This window comes from Setaria viridis, chromosome 8 (assembly GCF_005286985.2).
Source record: "Setaria viridis chromosome 8, Setaria_viridis_v4.0, whole genome shotgun sequence".
Taxonomy (NCBI): Eukaryota; Viridiplantae; Streptophyta; class Magnoliopsida; order Poales; family Poaceae; genus Setaria; species Setaria viridis.
This window is the reverse complement of record NC_048270.2, coordinates 14071034-14087970: the sequence shown is the minus strand read 5'-3', so window position 1 is coordinate 14087970 and position 16937 is coordinate 14071034. Positions and strand designations below refer to the sequence as shown.

At 48.3% G+C, this 16937-nt stretch overlaps 1 protein-coding gene and 1 pseudogene across 1 annotated transcript; one reads left to right on the top strand and one right to left on the bottom strand.

Annotated features, from left to right (window-relative positions):
• Positions 1 to 6724: 6724 nt before the first annotated feature.
• On the bottom strand, positions 6725 to 8718 carry LOC140223643 (uncharacterized; annotated as a pseudogene).
• Positions 8719 to 14703: 5985 nt separating this feature from the next.
• On the top strand, positions 14704 to 16355 carry LOC117833557 (uncharacterized). Its single transcript, XM_034713104.2, has 3 exons — positions 14704 to 14819; positions 15132 to 15539; positions 15632 to 16355. The coding sequence occupies exons 1-3, from the start codon at positions 14808 to 14810 to the stop codon at positions 16223 to 16225; spliced, it is 1014 nt and encodes a 337-aa protein (XP_034568995.1). The 5' UTR covers positions 14704 to 14807; the 3' UTR covers positions 16226 to 16355.
• The last annotated feature ends 582 nt before the right edge of the window (positions 16356 to 16937 follow it).

Below are 16937 nucleotides of genomic sequence, written 5' to 3'. Positions count from 1 at the left end.
TGATTATGGTACTAAAAGTAATTAACACAACACATATTTTTCAACATCCAATATGATTTTCTCAATATCGAACATACTTTCATAAGTAAAAAATCTATATTCTCCATGCATGTATAAATGAAAAAAACTCTCCATTCATCCTCACTCTAAAAAGCACAAATTTCTCTAGCTACAAAGCATAAAGCATAGAATGCTAATCATGAGAGGAGGGAGAATGAAGTTGCTAACTTTAGAACAGTTGGAAGAGTGAAATCCCCACATTATGGAAAAAAATGGGCAACACCTTCCTTAGGTCGAAAGTCCGAGCTCTCAGTCAAATAGTTGAGCTCGGACTCGGGGAGGGCAAAAGGAGCTTATTTTATAAGGTGTATGTTAGTACTGGCTAGTGGCTCTAGCCGGTACTAAATTGTGATATTTAGTACAAGTTGAAACTATCAGCCGGTACATACATGCGTGAACAATATTTAGTACCAGTTGAAGCTACCAGCCTGTACTAAATGGCTTCTAGGGGCTTCTAGCCGTTGGCCACCCGGTCCCTATACTGCCATTTAGTACCGTTGAGACTCCAAATCGGTACTACAGGGGATCCGGTAGCACTGTGCGTGATGACCGGTACTAACGCGTTGGACGAATGCTCAATTTTCTAGTAGTGAATGTAATATTTTTTAGGAATGGTTTGAGAAAATTTTATCTCCATCAGTTTACAAAATTTAGATGATTTTTGGAATGGCAGAATAGCCAGTTTCATCCTTAAAATATTGCTTAAGGCTCACTTTCGTCCTTGAACTACGAAAACGGCCATTCTAGTCCTCCACCTTTCTAAACCGGCTCAAATCCATCCTTCTGCCGATGTGGAGCCCCACGTTGGCCCGCCTCATCGCTAGTCAGCTTCGATGGCCAAATACACTTTTTACCCTTCTTTGCTTGCTCCCTCTTTTTCCCATCTCGTTAGCATCTCCGCTCGATGCTCGCCGCCCCTAGCTCGCCAGCTCCCAACAACTCGCCGCCCTATTTTAATGCTTTGAAACGTTAGCATATCTCCAAATGATATAAAAAAAGTAGCCATTCATTCAAAGCTTCTAGTTCTAAGTTCAGAGTGACAATCCGACAGACCACGAGAATCTTTAAATACAAATGATACTTGTGCCATGCACTGGATACTAGAATTACATGATGCTCTTCTCTGATGACACTACAGGTTTCCCTAATCTTTTCGAGAGGAGCTTCTTTTTCCTCCACGTCCAGCTGAAGATGATCGAATTTTTGAAGATCCTGTTCCACCTGACACCTTGATGGTTGCCTTTGCAGATGAGCCAGTAGCTATGCCAGCACTTGTCTCAATTGTAACAGATGCACTCCCACCAGGCCACCAGCAACTGCCTTTGCTGATGCTTCAGCAATGGACTTCGAGTTTGCAAAGGATACCATTTTTCTCTTATGGCCAGACTGCACAAAAATGGTTTGAAATTACTTCACTGAAATTGACTTCTCGTTTCATATCACTTCACTGAAATTTACTAACCTGAAGAAAAGATGAGCCATTCCAGCACTTGATGATGAGGCTGCACGCTTTCTTTTAGATTGCTTGGATTGTGCAGGTTCTATTGCCAAGGGTGTGGTACTTGCCTGACTTAGTGCATTGTTGGCCTGCTGTTGTGAAGGATTTTGTGACCCTAAGCCTCCCTGCAGTAGTTAAGACACCCAGACTTTGTGCTACGTAAAGACTAAAAAAACCTGCAGTTCCTTCTCCTTGAAACACCATCACTGTCCTCATCATATGATGCATCATGGTCTGAGTCAAAATATACAATGCCATCTCCACCTTTATTGACTTGAGCACTGTTTATATTAGTCTCTGTGGGTGTGTTTGGTTCTGGGGTCGAAGTGGGTTGGGTTGGAGCCAACCCACTTCGACCCATGTTTGGTTGGTGAGGGTGGGGTTTGGGTCCAACCCACTAGAGGAATATTCCTCAAAGATCCGGGTTCAACTCATCCCTCCAAATCGGTGGGATCTTGCGGACCCAGACGGAGGCCTCCGTCTCGCACTTGCCCGCATGCCTCCCTCGGCTCCATCTCGCCCTCGGGCGCGGTGGGGAAGCTCAGGCCAGCGGCAGCGGGGCTCAGGCCGGTGCGGGGGAGCTCAAGCCGGCGCGGGGAGGGGCCTCAGGCGGCCGGCGGGGGCGAGCTTGGGTCGGCGCAGCGGGGGAGCTCGGGTTGGCGCGGGGAGGGGGAGCTCAGGCCAGCGCAGCAGGGGGAGCTCTGGCCGGCGGTGGGAGAGCTAGGGCCAGGCGCGGCTGGGGGAGCTCAAGCCGGTGGTGGGGGAGCCTCATGCCAGCGGCGGGGGGCCTCAGGCCAGCGCGGCGGGGGCAGGCTCAGGCCGGCGGCGGGGGCCTCATCCGCCGGCAGAGGAAGAAGATGAACGGGAGTTAAAAAAAAGAAAAATAAAAAGAGGTTGAGAGGTGGGTCCCACGGCTAACAAGTGGGGCCCACAACTAACGGTGTCAAAAAACATCCATCCCAACCCTCTCAACCTCTTCAACCAAACAAAAACTGGGTCGGCTCCAACCCACTAATCCAAACAAGAGATGGGTCAACTCCAACCCAACCCACATCGTCCCAAAACCAAACGATACCTTCAGGAATTTCCAATGTAAATAGGGTGTCCAATGGAATATCTCCTCTCTTCCTTGCTTGTGCCTTAAACTCTTTGTATTTGCACTACGGGAAACACTTAATTTGCCAAGTGCCACAGGCACTCGGTGAAGACCTAAAAACACTAGGCAAAGGCTTTGCCGAGTGTAATACTCGGCATCTAGCACATGGCAAATTTTGTGTCGGCAAACACGACTTTGCCGAGTGTCAAAACTTGAGCACTTGGCAAACATTTTGCCAACGGCCAAAAAACACTTGGCGAAAAGACACACTCGGCGAAATGGGCGTTGACGGCGTCGAGGGTAACGGCGGGTTTGCCGAGTGCCAGACGGTAGGCACTCGGCAAACACCACCGCTTTGCCGAGTGCCAACACTCGGCAAACACCCCCGCTATGCTGAGTGTCAGCACACGGCAAAGCGGTGGTGTTTGCCAAGTGCCTACACTCGGCAAACAGGGGCACTTTGCCGAGTGCTGTGTCCCTGACACTCGGCAAACAGGGGCACTTTGTCGAGTGCCATGTCCATGACACTCGGCAAACAAGTTGCGCCTGCACCTGGGACTGGCCCCTTTGCCGAGTGTTAAAGCCAAAACACTTGGCAAAGGCTCCTCCAGAACCCCCCTTTTTTTTCCCATTTTGCCACGTATAACGGACCCCTCTCAATTCACAATACACATCATCACAGGCATTTGTAATAAACAATCACATGCATAATTCACAACCACCATTAGAAACATTATTCATAAACATCATAGGCATAATTCAACATAAGCACGAAACAATCCATAAATCTAAGTACAAGTCACAATTTAGTTTCAATCAAGTTCACAACCAAGTCTAGTTCCGTGGAGGCCAAGGAGACCACTGCGATAAATCTTGATCTTCATTATTCGAAGCCGCCGATTGATTCTGCACATAGGATAGGACATTCTGAGCTAACATCTAAAGTTGTCAAAATTAAAGTATTGAGTCTTAAGCACAATGTGTCAAGTGACTCACAGGATTAGTTGTGGGTGGCTGAGGCGGAGGGAACAGCATCGGCGGTGGCAGAGGCAAAGACTGACCCATGCTCGAAGCAAAATTCTGCATGTACTGGAACATCTGGTCCATCCTCATCCGATTTTCTTCCTCCATCCTCCGCCGCATGTCCTCCATCTGCGCCGCCATCTCCTCTTGTTTCTTCCTTGCTTCTTCCACCTGGGCCTACAATATTTCATTGCAATGTTATAATGCAAAGCTAAAGTATAACACAAACGAACGATGAATGGAAGAGAAAGAACCTGGAGAGCCTCCATCTGGAACTATGCAGTGGTGGGTCGTGGCCGTATCGCCGGGCTCGAGTCCGTGCTCCTAGCTCGGATCTGGGAGAGAGTGGGAGTAGAGGCCGTGTCGATTACGCTGTCGCCAATCCAATATCGGCTATGCTTCTTGCCTCCTCCCACCCTCATCATGATTTCTCCATCAATGTCCTCGGAGCTCGGATCGAAGTCTGGCCCGTGAACCTCCCTAGCCATCTTTGTATACTCGCTGACGCGACTGTGTATGCTAGGATGGCTGTACGCCTCGGACGGGTTGTCTGGGTTGAAATCGATATCGGCTGTCGCCTTGCCCTTTTTGGAGAGGACCCATTCCTTGAGCTGGGAGCAAGGTCGGCCATAATGTGACGCCGACTGCGGAAAAAAATACAAAATGATTAGGAATTATATAGAATTGAATGTTAGAATAAAGAATTGAAGTTGCGTACCCATTTTTCTCTATATTCATCAAGGCTTAGGCTGCCTTGATGGTGTGCTGCAGTCGGCATCTGCAAACGCCGCTGTTGGCAAGCAAGGTTGTTCTCCAACCACCCGGGCTCCAACCACACGTCAACCATCTTCTCCCAGCACTGGATATGCGCACGACACCACCACGGAGGCACCTACAGCATCAAGCGTGTGACATATGAAAAAGAAATTGAGCCTAATTAATCTTAAATAGTAAGTATCAACGTTCTTTACTTACCCTCATGAATTGGTCCTTGGTCAGGTTCATTGTTCTTGCCTCCTCTTTTCTAACCTTCATCTGTCTGTATTGAGCGTGGAATTCGATGATGGCCTGGATGCGCGCCTCTTAATGCATGTCCTTCACGAGCTTCTTGGCGGCTACATCACAGACGACCTTCGCCTTGGCCTCGAATCCCTCCTGGCATCTATAGAAATCCTGCATATAGACACGTATACAGTTATTATTTCAAGAATGTTGAACGTAAGTGATGTATTGAGAAATTTAGTGCGAGGAGTACTTACCCACAGCTCGGCCTTGACCCGCTTCGCTATGTTGGGGAATCTCCTCTGTTGACGATCAGGGACGTCGGGGGCGGCGACGTAGTGGTCCCATGTGTAGGCTGGCTGCTGCTGTCCGGAGTACACCACCAAGCCAGGGAAGTGAACCCTGCACAAAAGGCCAAGGATCCCATTGGTCTTATGGTTGTGGTCAACCCCACTGAGCTTAATCCAACTCCTGCACAAGTCATTAATATAAATTATTAGTTTTTGTAACTTTCAACATAAGAACATTATTAAGAATATTTAAAGTTACTTACTTGGTCCCAACCGGTTTAATTAGCGGGCGTAAATGCTCAGGTATCGGACACTTCGGGAGGGATGAGGGACCTCGCAACCATATCTTGGACTGGGCATCCCCTGCCTCCCGGTCCCCCTCCTGCTTCTGCTGCTCCTCCTCCTCCGCCTCCTCCTGCTCGTCGTCCCCAGAGGCGTGTGCGGAAGGTAGCTCCTCCTCCTCCTCCTCCTCCTGCTCCTCCTCCACCTCAGGTTCAGGCGACGGGGGTCTCGGCGCTTTACCCTTCCCTCAAGGCCTCTGGACCACCTCCTCCTCAACCCTACGTCGAGGCCTACCTCGACGCCTCCCTCGACCGCTCCCTGAACGTGACCCTGACCCTGAACCAGTCCCTGACACGGCCAGTCTCTCGCAAATCGACGTGAGCTTCCTCATACCGCCCACCATTGCTCAATGACCTGCAATTAAAAAGAGTAAACCAGTCAGCATAGTTAAACAAAACATAATTACAAAGATATGCAAATTATAAATAAATTATAACTAAATTAGTACGACTCATACATGTATTAGAAATAATCATCATGATCGGGATTAGCTGGATCATAAGTCTCATCATCACTATCACGCGTGTTGATATAGTCAAGCCCATGCTCCGAAGGAGGAATGTCGTCATCACTGTCATTAGCTAATTGTAATCATTGAAGTAATTCTAAGTCCTTCACATTCTGAACCTTGTCGCCACCGTCCTCTGCAACAACCCTTTCGTTGTCTACTTCCATTCCGATTGCTTCGATTAAATCTATCACAAAACTCCCTTCAAGCCCATATTCTTGGAATAACTCTCCTTCGTACGTGTTGGGGTCTATATTGTAATCTTCATTGTTTGGTACAGGTAGTTTACCGTATGGTGATACCTTGTACACAACATCCCAACCCTTAAGATGGCTGTCAGTTTAGCACGGGTATGACAAATAATAAACTTGCGTGGCCTGTTGAGCCACAATATAGACATCGTCTCCTGGTAACATGGATGACTGTCGAATTTCGACTAGCCCAAGATTTGGGACCCGTCTCACGATAGATGGATCAAACCAATGGCATTTGAATATAACTAGATTAAGAGGTTTGCACCCATGAAAAGTTAGTTCTTATATTTCTTCAATTCTTCCGTAGTACTCGACCCCATCAGAGCCTGACGTGAAAACTCCAGTATTTGTGGTTCTTCGATTGGGCCAACTCTGCTCGTGCCTTGTTGTGTGAAAATGATATCCGTTGACGTCATAACCGGCAAACGACCTGACCCTATAGTCACAGCCATCGGCAACCTGTCTCAACTCGACATTCATAGACGCATCGGTTCGGCCCTGCAAGTTCAAACAGGGCGGTTCGTTATATTAATCGTATGTACGAGAATGTTCGAATAAATTGGATTGTACCTTCTGTTTGAACCAAGAAATGAAATCGGGCATTCCATTTCCCGCACCCCCTTTGAGAAGAGTCTCAGCTTCGTGCGGGTACGGTTGCCTTGATTTATGCCAGAATTGACGATGAAATTGCCTGTAGCAACGAGAAATATATGTTTAGGCAAGAGAATGGTGACTACTTCGAAACAAGTTTGTTGAGAACTTACATCATGTACGGCTCCACCTCAGATAGGTTGGTCAACACATACAGCATGATAGAGCGCCACTCTTCATGGTTCAAGGTCTTGCGGGTCGCACCACTTGCACTTCCGAGTTGCCCTCGGAAAATGCTAAGGCTCAATTCATCTTCGCTGGCATTTTAACGAGGAGGTGGATTATGCACGCTAGGAAGGTTGTCAGCGTAGTATTTTGATGTGAAGTTTGACACCTCCTCCAGAATGTATGCCTCTACAATGGATGCTTCAATTTTGCACTTATTCTTACATTTAGTTCGAAGAACCTTTTGACATCTCTCAATTGAATAGCACCAACGACCCTGCATAGGCCCCCCCATTCGTGCTTCATACGGAAGGTGTAGAATCATATGTTGCATTGGATTGAAGAAGCCTGGCGGAAAGATCTTCTCCAACTTACAGAGCAACACAGGCGCCATTGTTTCCATTTCTACAACTACGGTACGAGATAACTCCTTCGCACAAAGCCAGCGGAAGAAATTGCTCAACTCCGCTAGCACCTGCCACACATGCTCAGGGACATAGCCTCGAACTATCACCGGAAGTAGGCGCTCAAGCCATATATGGTAATCATGACTCTTGAGCCCGTTGATTCGCATAGTTGCTAAATTCACTCCCCTCTTCAAGTTCGCTGCATAGCCATCAGGGAACATTAACGTTTGGAACCATTCTAGAACCTCCCTCCTTTGGGCCCTCATCAGAACGAAATCAGCCTTAGGCTTCCTCCACGACTTGCCAGCTCTTGGAGGTGCCATGTTTAGCTGTAGTCTGTTGCACAACGTCGCTTGATCCAATTTAGCCTTAACATTATCCTTTGTCTTGTCAGGAATATCCATGATTGTACCAAAAATTGCCTCGGCGATATTTTTTTTCGTGTGCATTACATCAATGTTATGTGGAACAAGAAGGTCATCAAAATAGGGAAGATTCCACAAGCATGACTTCTGCGTCCAAGCATGTTGCTCGCCATATCCCAAAAAACCACCTTCTTCATTATTGACCTCGAGAGCGTCTAACTGAGCACAAACTGCGGCCCCTGTCATCATCGGCGCTGTGGGGTCTGTAACTACGACATCTTTGGTAAAGTTCTTGATGTCTCGTCTAAATGGATGGTCAGGAGGGAGGAATTGTCGATGTTTGTCGAACGAAGAATATTTGCCACCTTTCGACAACCAAATGAACTTCAAAGATGCTTTACATACTGGGCATGGGAACTTCCCGTGAACACACCATCCGTAGAAAATCCCATATGCCGGCAAGTCATGCAGGGAGTATTGGTACCAAACATGCATCTTGAAGTTTGTCTTTGTGGATCGGTCATATGTCCATACCCCTTCCTCCCAAGCACGGAGCAAATCATCAATCAGAGGCGCCATGTACACACTCCTATTATTCCCCGGATGCTCTGGAATTATCAACGACAAGAATATATTATGTCATTGAAAGAGGACGCCAGGGGGGAGATTCAGGGGGATAACGAAAATAGGCCAACAGGTGTACGGGGCAGCCGCCATTCCATAAGGATTGAACCCATCTGTTGCCAACGCAACGCGTACGTTACGGGCCTCTAGAGCTTTTGCAGGATAAATCGCATCAAAGCTTTTCCAAGCTTCAGCATCGGATGGGTGTACCAGCTTCTCAGGATTATATCGACGGCCGTTTTTGTGCCATGTCATCTGTTTCGCGGATTCTTCAATCATGAAAAGCCGTTGGATCCTCGGTATGAAAGGAAGATACCGTAGAACCTTCACAGGAATTGCGAGCTACTTTTTCTGACCGTCACCACAGTCTACCTCCAGAAACCTAGACGATTCGCACTTCACACAGTATTTTGCTTCCGCATACTCTTTCCTAAATAAGATGCATCCCTTCGGGCAAGCATGTATATGCTCGTATGGCATCTTAAGTGCATGAAGGAGTTTCTGTGCCTCATACATGCTCTTTGGCAAGATGTGACCAACCGGGAGCAGGCTTCCAAAAACTATCAACATAATATCAAACGCGTCTCGACTCAAACTAAACTGAGACTTCACAGCCATTAGGCGTGCAATGGCATCTAGTTGAGAAACCTTGGTATGGCCGTGAAGGGGTTGCTGTGCCGCAGACAACATTTCGTAATAAGCCTTAGTGGTAGCCTCTGGCTCCTCCTCCCTACGTGCTTCTTCGAAGTGTGCTTCATGATAGTTATTTAACTTGTCTCCCACCCCGGCTTTATCATCAAATTCCTCGATGCATTGTCTCAAGACCTCCTCTCTCCCACGGTCAGATTCACCATGGTAGATCCACCTGGTGTAGTCTGACGTAAATCTGTTCTTCACCAGATGTTTGCCCATGTCTAGCTTGGTTTGCCGACGCATGTTTCCACATTTGCTACACGGACACCAAGTCGATCGAGCTCCTTTGACACTTGCAAACGCCCGTTCCAAGAAAGCATCCATCTTGTCAATCAATCCACTGGTCAACGTATTCTGACTAGTGTGACCCGTGTACATCCACTAACGATCCTCCATCCTCTAGCATATAAGCGAGTAATACAAAATTCACATTGCATATACACGTTCCTATATTGTCTATTAGGTAAAGATAGGTCCTAATCCCACCCGAGGATGTGTAGGTTGGTTTAGTATCCATGGTCTACTCCGACCCGAGATAAAATTTCAGCAGCACCTCCCCGCTGTTCTCCAAATACACGTCCTTGATAGGAGATTGTGTATCTGGAGAACAACAGGGAGGTGCTGCCGAAACTCTATTTCGGACCGGAATAGACCATGGATACTAAACCCACCTAAACATCCTCGGGTTGTCCAAAAAACGTGGACAATTCGAAACAGATACGGTTATAGATATGCAAAGATCTGCATATTTCCAACCGTATCTCCTTCGAACGGGAGACGCCTAACTAGGTTACGTGATCTACGAACATTTTATGGAAAGAGAGGTGTAGGATGCCTCACCTTGCTATCCTGCAAAGTGACGAGTCGAGGACGGTCCTTGTGAGCCTCTCCTGCAAGAAAAGAAACATAGCACTGTTTAAGTCAAAATTTCGGTAGCAACTCCGCTGCACGGGGAGGTTTCCAAAACTTGCAACAAATTAAACAGCACGATAGCCAACAACCACATTCTCACCAAAGAGACGGCACGATGGCCAACAACCACAATCTCACCAAAGAGATGGCACGATGGCCGACAAATACATCCACACCAAAGAATTTTCACAAGCAAATAGACATCCTAGTTTTCTAATTTATGAAAAAAATCCTACTACCTCTCTAGACATCCTACCACACCTCTATTATTTTCAACATTTTCTAATTTCTAATTTCATTCTTCTCTAATTTCTATTTTCTAATTTTCTAATTTCATGCCTCTAATTTATAAAAAAAATCCTACCACATCCTACCACCTCTCTATTCTTTTCAACATTGTCTAATTTCTAATTTCATACCTACTCTAATTTATAAGTTGAAGCGGCATGGAAACTTACCGGAGGGGCGACGGCCACGGACAGAGGAGCGGGGGCGGCTTGGGGCGGCTCCGGGAGCCGGCACGGGCGGCCGACCGGGGGCGGCGCGGGGCGGCCGGGGCCGACGCCGGGGCCGGCGCGGGGGCGCGAGCGGCGCGGGGCGGCGGCGCGGGCGTACGGTGCGTGTGCGTGTGCCTGTGCGTGTGCGGGTGTGTGCGCGTGGGGGACTTAGCCGGCTTAATGTTGCGTCTTTGCCGAGTGCTAGATCAGGGGCACTCGGCAAAGGATTTTTTCCCCCTGGATGTCGCTAGCACATGGAGCCGCGGCGACCTTTGCCGAGTGTCCGATGGAGGACACTCGGCAAACATATGCTTTGCCGAGTGCCTCTCATTGTGACACTCGGCAAAGAAGTACTTATATTGCATGTGCAAAGTACTTTTAGTAATTAAAAATAGTGTAAACTTTACAAAAACCTAGTTAAATTCACTAAACATTGCGTATTTCATTTTTAAGTAATATTATTCCATTATTTCATGGATTTATAGCTCATATTGAATTTATATCTATTAAATTCATATACTTGCAATTAATAAATAAAAATTATCAAACGGATCCGAAAAATTCCCAAAATTTGACATGAACCAATCTATGTTCTCTATGGCCTATAAAAATAAATTTGAACTCAATGACAAATTCAAGTATCGATTCGACTTAAAATCTTACCGGATCCTTCCAACTTCTACGAATCCTCTCCGGAGATGCTTCGAATTCTAAGCATCATATGTCAAAATTTGTGCGAAACCTTCTCAGTTTTTTACCACAGCCTCTGCATATGAAATCATAGCATCTTGGAAAATCTCGTGATTTTCAAACTTTGTTTGTATTTTTGAGAATTAAAAAATTATTCGGCCACACGTTCGTAGTCATGTTTCCTTAACAAAATGTTCGAAATTTCTTTTGATTTTCCGGATGAGACCTCAATTTGGACTCACTAACATGAATATGATTTTTCCACTCATATTATTCCATTATTCCAATCACCTGCAGTTCAAATTTGACTTAAATCAACAAATTACTCTAAATGAAATTAATTCATTAAATATAGCAAATAGGTCAATAAATAGTCCACCTTCTACCATGCAGTGCCAAATGTCATACATGGGGAGTATAAAAAGTTTGTAGGCTGGAGGAGGGAAAAAATGGTTCAGTTTTGCCGAGTGTGTCAATGTTTGCTGAGTGTCCCATGAAAACACTCGGCAAACATTGATGTTTGCCGAGTGTGGCACCTAACACTAGGCACACAACAAGCTTTGCTGAGTGTCAACGGGGGACACTCGGCAAACAGCTAACGTCCGTCACCTCCCCTACCAGATGCCGCACGTGCTGCTCACGTGCTTAAGGTTTTGCCGAGTGTATTTTATTTACCGAGTGCCCCCCTGAGTTCGCCGAGTGTTTTTTTAGCACTCGGCAAACCTTATTTTCGCCGAGTGTAATATTTTTGCCGAGTGTTTTTTGGGATACACTCGGCAAACCCGGCCTTCGCCGAGTGCCCGCAATAATACACTCGGTGAACAAATTACACTCGGCAACTTTAGTGTTTCCCGTAGTGTTAGTTCTTATTTCCCTTACTTCACCATCGTCATCGCTTGTAAATCCTGTGGTATCAAAATCACTGTCGTCTTCTTCCTCCTCACCCTCCTCATTTTCTACATGTTGGTCACCATTTTGTCCATTCTGACCATCCTTAAGAGCTACTGGAGCATCCAAATTCATTATGTTATCATCTCGAAAGAGGTCAGCACATCATCATCACCATATTGTATCTCTGTACCTTCATTGCCACTCATGTCCAACTCAATTTCTTCAGTGTATATGTCCACAGCCCCAACAGAACCTATCTCATCAAGCATGTCCATGCATGACTTATCATCTACAAGTAAACTCATTGCACTATTTAGCTTTGCACCAATTGGCAACCAGTACATCCTAACAAATCTACGAAAGGTTGTGTGATCCAAAAGATGGCCACTGAGCTCTGGGATTGATAATTTATCCTTGTCTATGTGTGACACTCCCAAATCCTCATCATGTACAATACTGCATCTGCCACCCATCAAGAACAAATTCCCCATTGAAATGAAACCTAACAGTTAATACCTCGACATCTGCCATGTCAAAATCCGCCCTACAGATCCACTGCATGGTCAAATTCCGTCCAAAAACGAAATCAAACTCAGATCCTACGAGTACAACTCGAAACTCACCTTCAACTGTCGGCGCACCTGCGCGATACAGGATCTTCACTCCACGGATTCGCCAAATAACCAAGAGAAGCCAGACTCCTCCCGTCCAGGACGTCGTCCACCCCCTCACGAAACCCTAGTCCTCATGTGCAGCCGCCATAGGGAGGGAGAAATGAGAGGTAGGTGGCTGCTATCCTGAACCTAATGTAAAAAGAAGAGAGGGGGTAAAAGGGTCAGTTCAAGACAAATCGAAACCCTAGCTGACTGGGCGATGACGAGGCGGGCCAGCGTGGCGCTCCACGTCGGCAGGAGGACGAATTTGAGCCGTTTGAGAAGGTTGGAGGATTAGAACGGCCGTTTTCGTAGTTCAGGAACGAAAGTGAGCCTTGAGCAATACTTTGAGGACAAAATCGGCTATTCCGCCTTTTGGAATCGATAACATGAATGTGGTTCACACGCAGGTCCTGGCAAAGCGCGATGACGCTGGCCGTGAAGCATTCATCATCTTGCTATCTGACGGCGGCGACGACAGCATCCTTAAAGACAAAAACCCGGTGCACACGTTCGGCTTCGTGCAACACAGCCGACACGCTCCGCCACATCGCCGGCAGGACCAACGGGACGTACTTCCCCGGCGACATCGCCAAGGACGACCTTCGCAAGTTCGCCGCAGCGTTCGAGGGCCTGGTGTCGCGGCCGTTCTCCGCCGTTGACGCGCGCGTCGAGCTCGCGTCGGCGCACCCCGGGGTGACGATCATGAGGATAGAATCCGGGGAGAGGAAGGCCAGCGTCGGCGACGGCGCGCGGTCCGGCGATGTCGACGTCGGCACGATCGGTGCCGGCGAGATGGTGGAGTTCATGGCGTACCTCGACGTGCCGGAGGGCGACGCTGACGCCGACGTCATGGAGGTGCTCGCCGTCGACGGCTCCTACACGCAGGGCTGGGACGGGAAGCCTGCCAAGCTCGGGCGCTCCGTCGTGTCTGTGGACAGACCAACGCCGCCGCCACTGCGGCCGAAGCCAGAGGCGACACCCGTGCCGCAGCCGCCGCCGAAGCCAGAGCCGACACCCTTGCCGCAGCCGTCGCCGAAACCAGAGCCTGTTCCCGTGCCGCAGCCGCCGCCGAAGCCAGAGCCATGACCCGTGCCGCCGCCGCCGTCACCGCGAAAGCCAGAGCCGGCACCCGTGCCGCCGCTGCCGCCGCCGCCGCCGCAGGACCCGTGCAAAGAGCTGGACCGGGTCGAGGAGCGGCTCGAGTACTGGTGCAAGGTGAAGCAGGAGCTGTGCAGTGGGCTGAGCACGAGGACGCCGGCACGGGCGGCAAGTGCCAGTGCCATTTCACGGTGGTGATTCGCGAGGCCGTGCTCGAGTCAGTCATCTTGCCTGCCGTGCTACATTCTACAAGTACTTTTCTGCATTTTTTTTCATGTTTTATGACAATTTGCGCTTCTGCAAGCAGGCCGTCGTTCAAGCCATTAACCTGAGGACGTGCGGCTTCGACGGCGAGACCTCGACGGAGCGTGTGAACGCCGGAGACAAGGCTTGCGGCTAGGTAGCGGAGCCGTACGTTTGAGGACAAGTGAGAGTCACAAGTGAAGAACGGAATGTGTGTGTGTTCTAACGTCATTGTAAAACACTCCGTGGCCCAATGTTTTGAAGTGGATATGAAAAATCAGCAAAGCAACGATCGAAACGGATAAAACCTACAGGAACTGAGAATCTGTGATGTCCCAAGAACTGCGAGTGTGAACTGAAATGACGAGGGAACTTGACGGAGAAATTCTCACACAACTTGATTTGCATGTTTCCGGGACTCGATCGAGAAGCTTCCAGCCAGGATTGCAACCAGACGTCAGAAAGCGAACGAAAAGATGAAGCGCGTGCATCACGTCCATGGGCGTGGCCACAAGCCACACGCACGTCGGCTTCCGAGGCCGAGAAAAAACCAAGGCCGCAGGCCGGGGACGTGATTCACGACCTAGCTCTAGAGACAAGCCAAATAAATCCATTTTTGCCGATGTATATGGTTTATAAAAAGAGAAATTAAACTACAGGACAACAGCATTTTTTGCACACCTATAATTTTTTTTAAAAAAGATCATGCACGTAAAAATCTACCTGTGTGTGTATATATTCACACATAGGTAGCCGTGCTTGACACTTGGAGTAGCAGCACAGAAAGTTAGCAGCAGAGGTCACACATTTCTCAGTTCTCTACTCACTGTTCAGTGCCAGAGATGGAGGGACAGGTGAGGCCAATGGCAGTTTCCCGTGCATCCCATCCATGCTTCACCCATGTGCTGTTTCCCGTGCAACCCACATATTTAACCGTTGTGTTTAGATTGAAATTGAATGCAACCTCACGTAATGTGCCTTAAAGTTTATCTCTGTTTAAGTCACATTTCATGGAACAATTCACCTATATGTTTCGAACATTTTTCCCTCAAAGCTTGTTCTTCGTTTTTTTTCAAACAATGCCTGAATATCTGTTCTTATTGGGAGAATCGATGCCTCTAAAACATATAAATGCATCGCAAAGCTCAACTTGTGATTTCTCTCAGGTCCCAGCTGCCTCGGCGCTTCAGCTGAGCACCTTCACCAAGATCAAGTCCATCCCGGTGGCGGTGCGCCTGACGGCACCAGGGGCCGACCAGCCGGTGCACATCCCTGTCGACGTCGTGGTCGCCATCGACACCAGCATGAGCACCACGTTTCCTGGCAAGGAGAAGATGCTGGAGCTGGAGAAGGCCGCCGTGGAGCTCGTCGCCGGGAAGCTTGGCCCCAGCGACCGCCTCGCCGTCGTGCCCTTCTTCAACGAGGTCGCCAAGGACCCTGCCGCGAAGGAGATGGAGAGGCTCCTCCCAATGTCTGACCAAAACAAGGAGAAGATCGGAGCCCTGGTGAAAGTACGCACGTATGCGCCTGGACACGGCACCAGGTTCTCTACCGCCTTGGACAAGGCTGAGACGGTAAAGTTTTTTAGGAAATAATGTAGCATTGAACAAATTTTATCCTAAGATTTAAAATTTAGTCAATAGTAACATGAATATTATGCACGCAGATCCTGATGGAGCGAGATGACGTTAGCCGCGCGGCGTTCATCATCTTCTTATCGGACGGCGGCGACGACACCATCCTCAGCGAGAAGGAGTGGACACGAGGGAACAGCGCGCTCAAGGACCCCAAGTACCCTGTGCACACGTTCGGCTTCACGAACCACAAGGCCGACACGCTGGGCCACATCGCCGGCAAGACCAACGGGACCTACTTCCCCGGCGACATCGCCACCAGAGACGACCTCGGCAAGTTCGCCGCCGCGTTCGGCGGCCTGGTGTCCCGGCCGTTCTCCGCCGCAAACGCGCGCGTCGAGCTCGCGTCTGTGCACCCTGGGGTGTCGATATCGAAGATAGAGTCAGGGGAGAAGAATGCCAGCATCAGAAAGGATGCGAGGTCCGGCTACGTGGACGTCGGCGCGATCAACGCCGGGGAGACGACGGAGTTCACGGTGTACATGGACTTGCCGGAGGGAGAAGCCCCAGCTAATGTCATGGAGGTGCTTGCCGTGGATGGCTCCTACACGCAGGGCTGGGACGGGAAGCCTGCCACGCTTGGCCGCTGCGTTGTTGTTGGTGGATACAAAGTCCTAACAGAATAGATAGGCTCCGGAGGCACGTTATAGTGAGAATCTTCCTTCCTCCTCTTCTCTACCCTGGTTGTAACATCCCACATTTCTATGTGAAAAGTTAAAGTCAGAATGGAAACGTGGATGAAGAAATTTCTGGCTCCGCCCATGAGAAGCATACAATTTCAATCAAAAATAAAAATGAAAACCTGAATGCACAATGCGACTGAAAAAATAACAAGTCCATTAATCGAATACCAACCCAGCACCGCCTCAGGTTGTGTTTGGTTGGATGCACAACATGATACATGATGGATGATCTTGCATGGTATGGTTCAACAAATTTGCTTGAATCATATGTTTCACCCCGCTTTGGAGATAGTTATACAAAGTGGGATGGTATCATCCTGAATGAGTTGTTACGGTTCACCCAACACGTAGAAATCCGAAATCCTAGCTTTGGTGGCGAATGGCTTTCATCGCTGTGAAGGCCAAATTGTCACACAGAAAATTTTGTGACAAATTTCAGTTCGTCAAAAACCAAGCGTCAAGTTTGTATTTTCGTTACGAAATGAAAAAAATATCACAGAACTGATTTTATCTTTGACGAAAAAGCTTTCATCATGAAACCATTTTCCTTTCCATGACAAGCCACAAAAATGTCACAGAACTTCCGGATCCCTGTCCACGCTGGCAGATGATGTGGCACCGTCTATGCTGGCAAGTGACGTGGCTCAGACACACT

Excerpts from the sequence above, each read along its gene's own strand:
- LOC117833557 (XM_034713104.2), top strand. Across the intron at positions 15,540-15,631 it reads CCTTGGACAAGGCTGAGACG|ATCCTGATGGAGCGAGATGA; the intron begins GTAAAGTTTTTT and ends TTATGCACGCAG.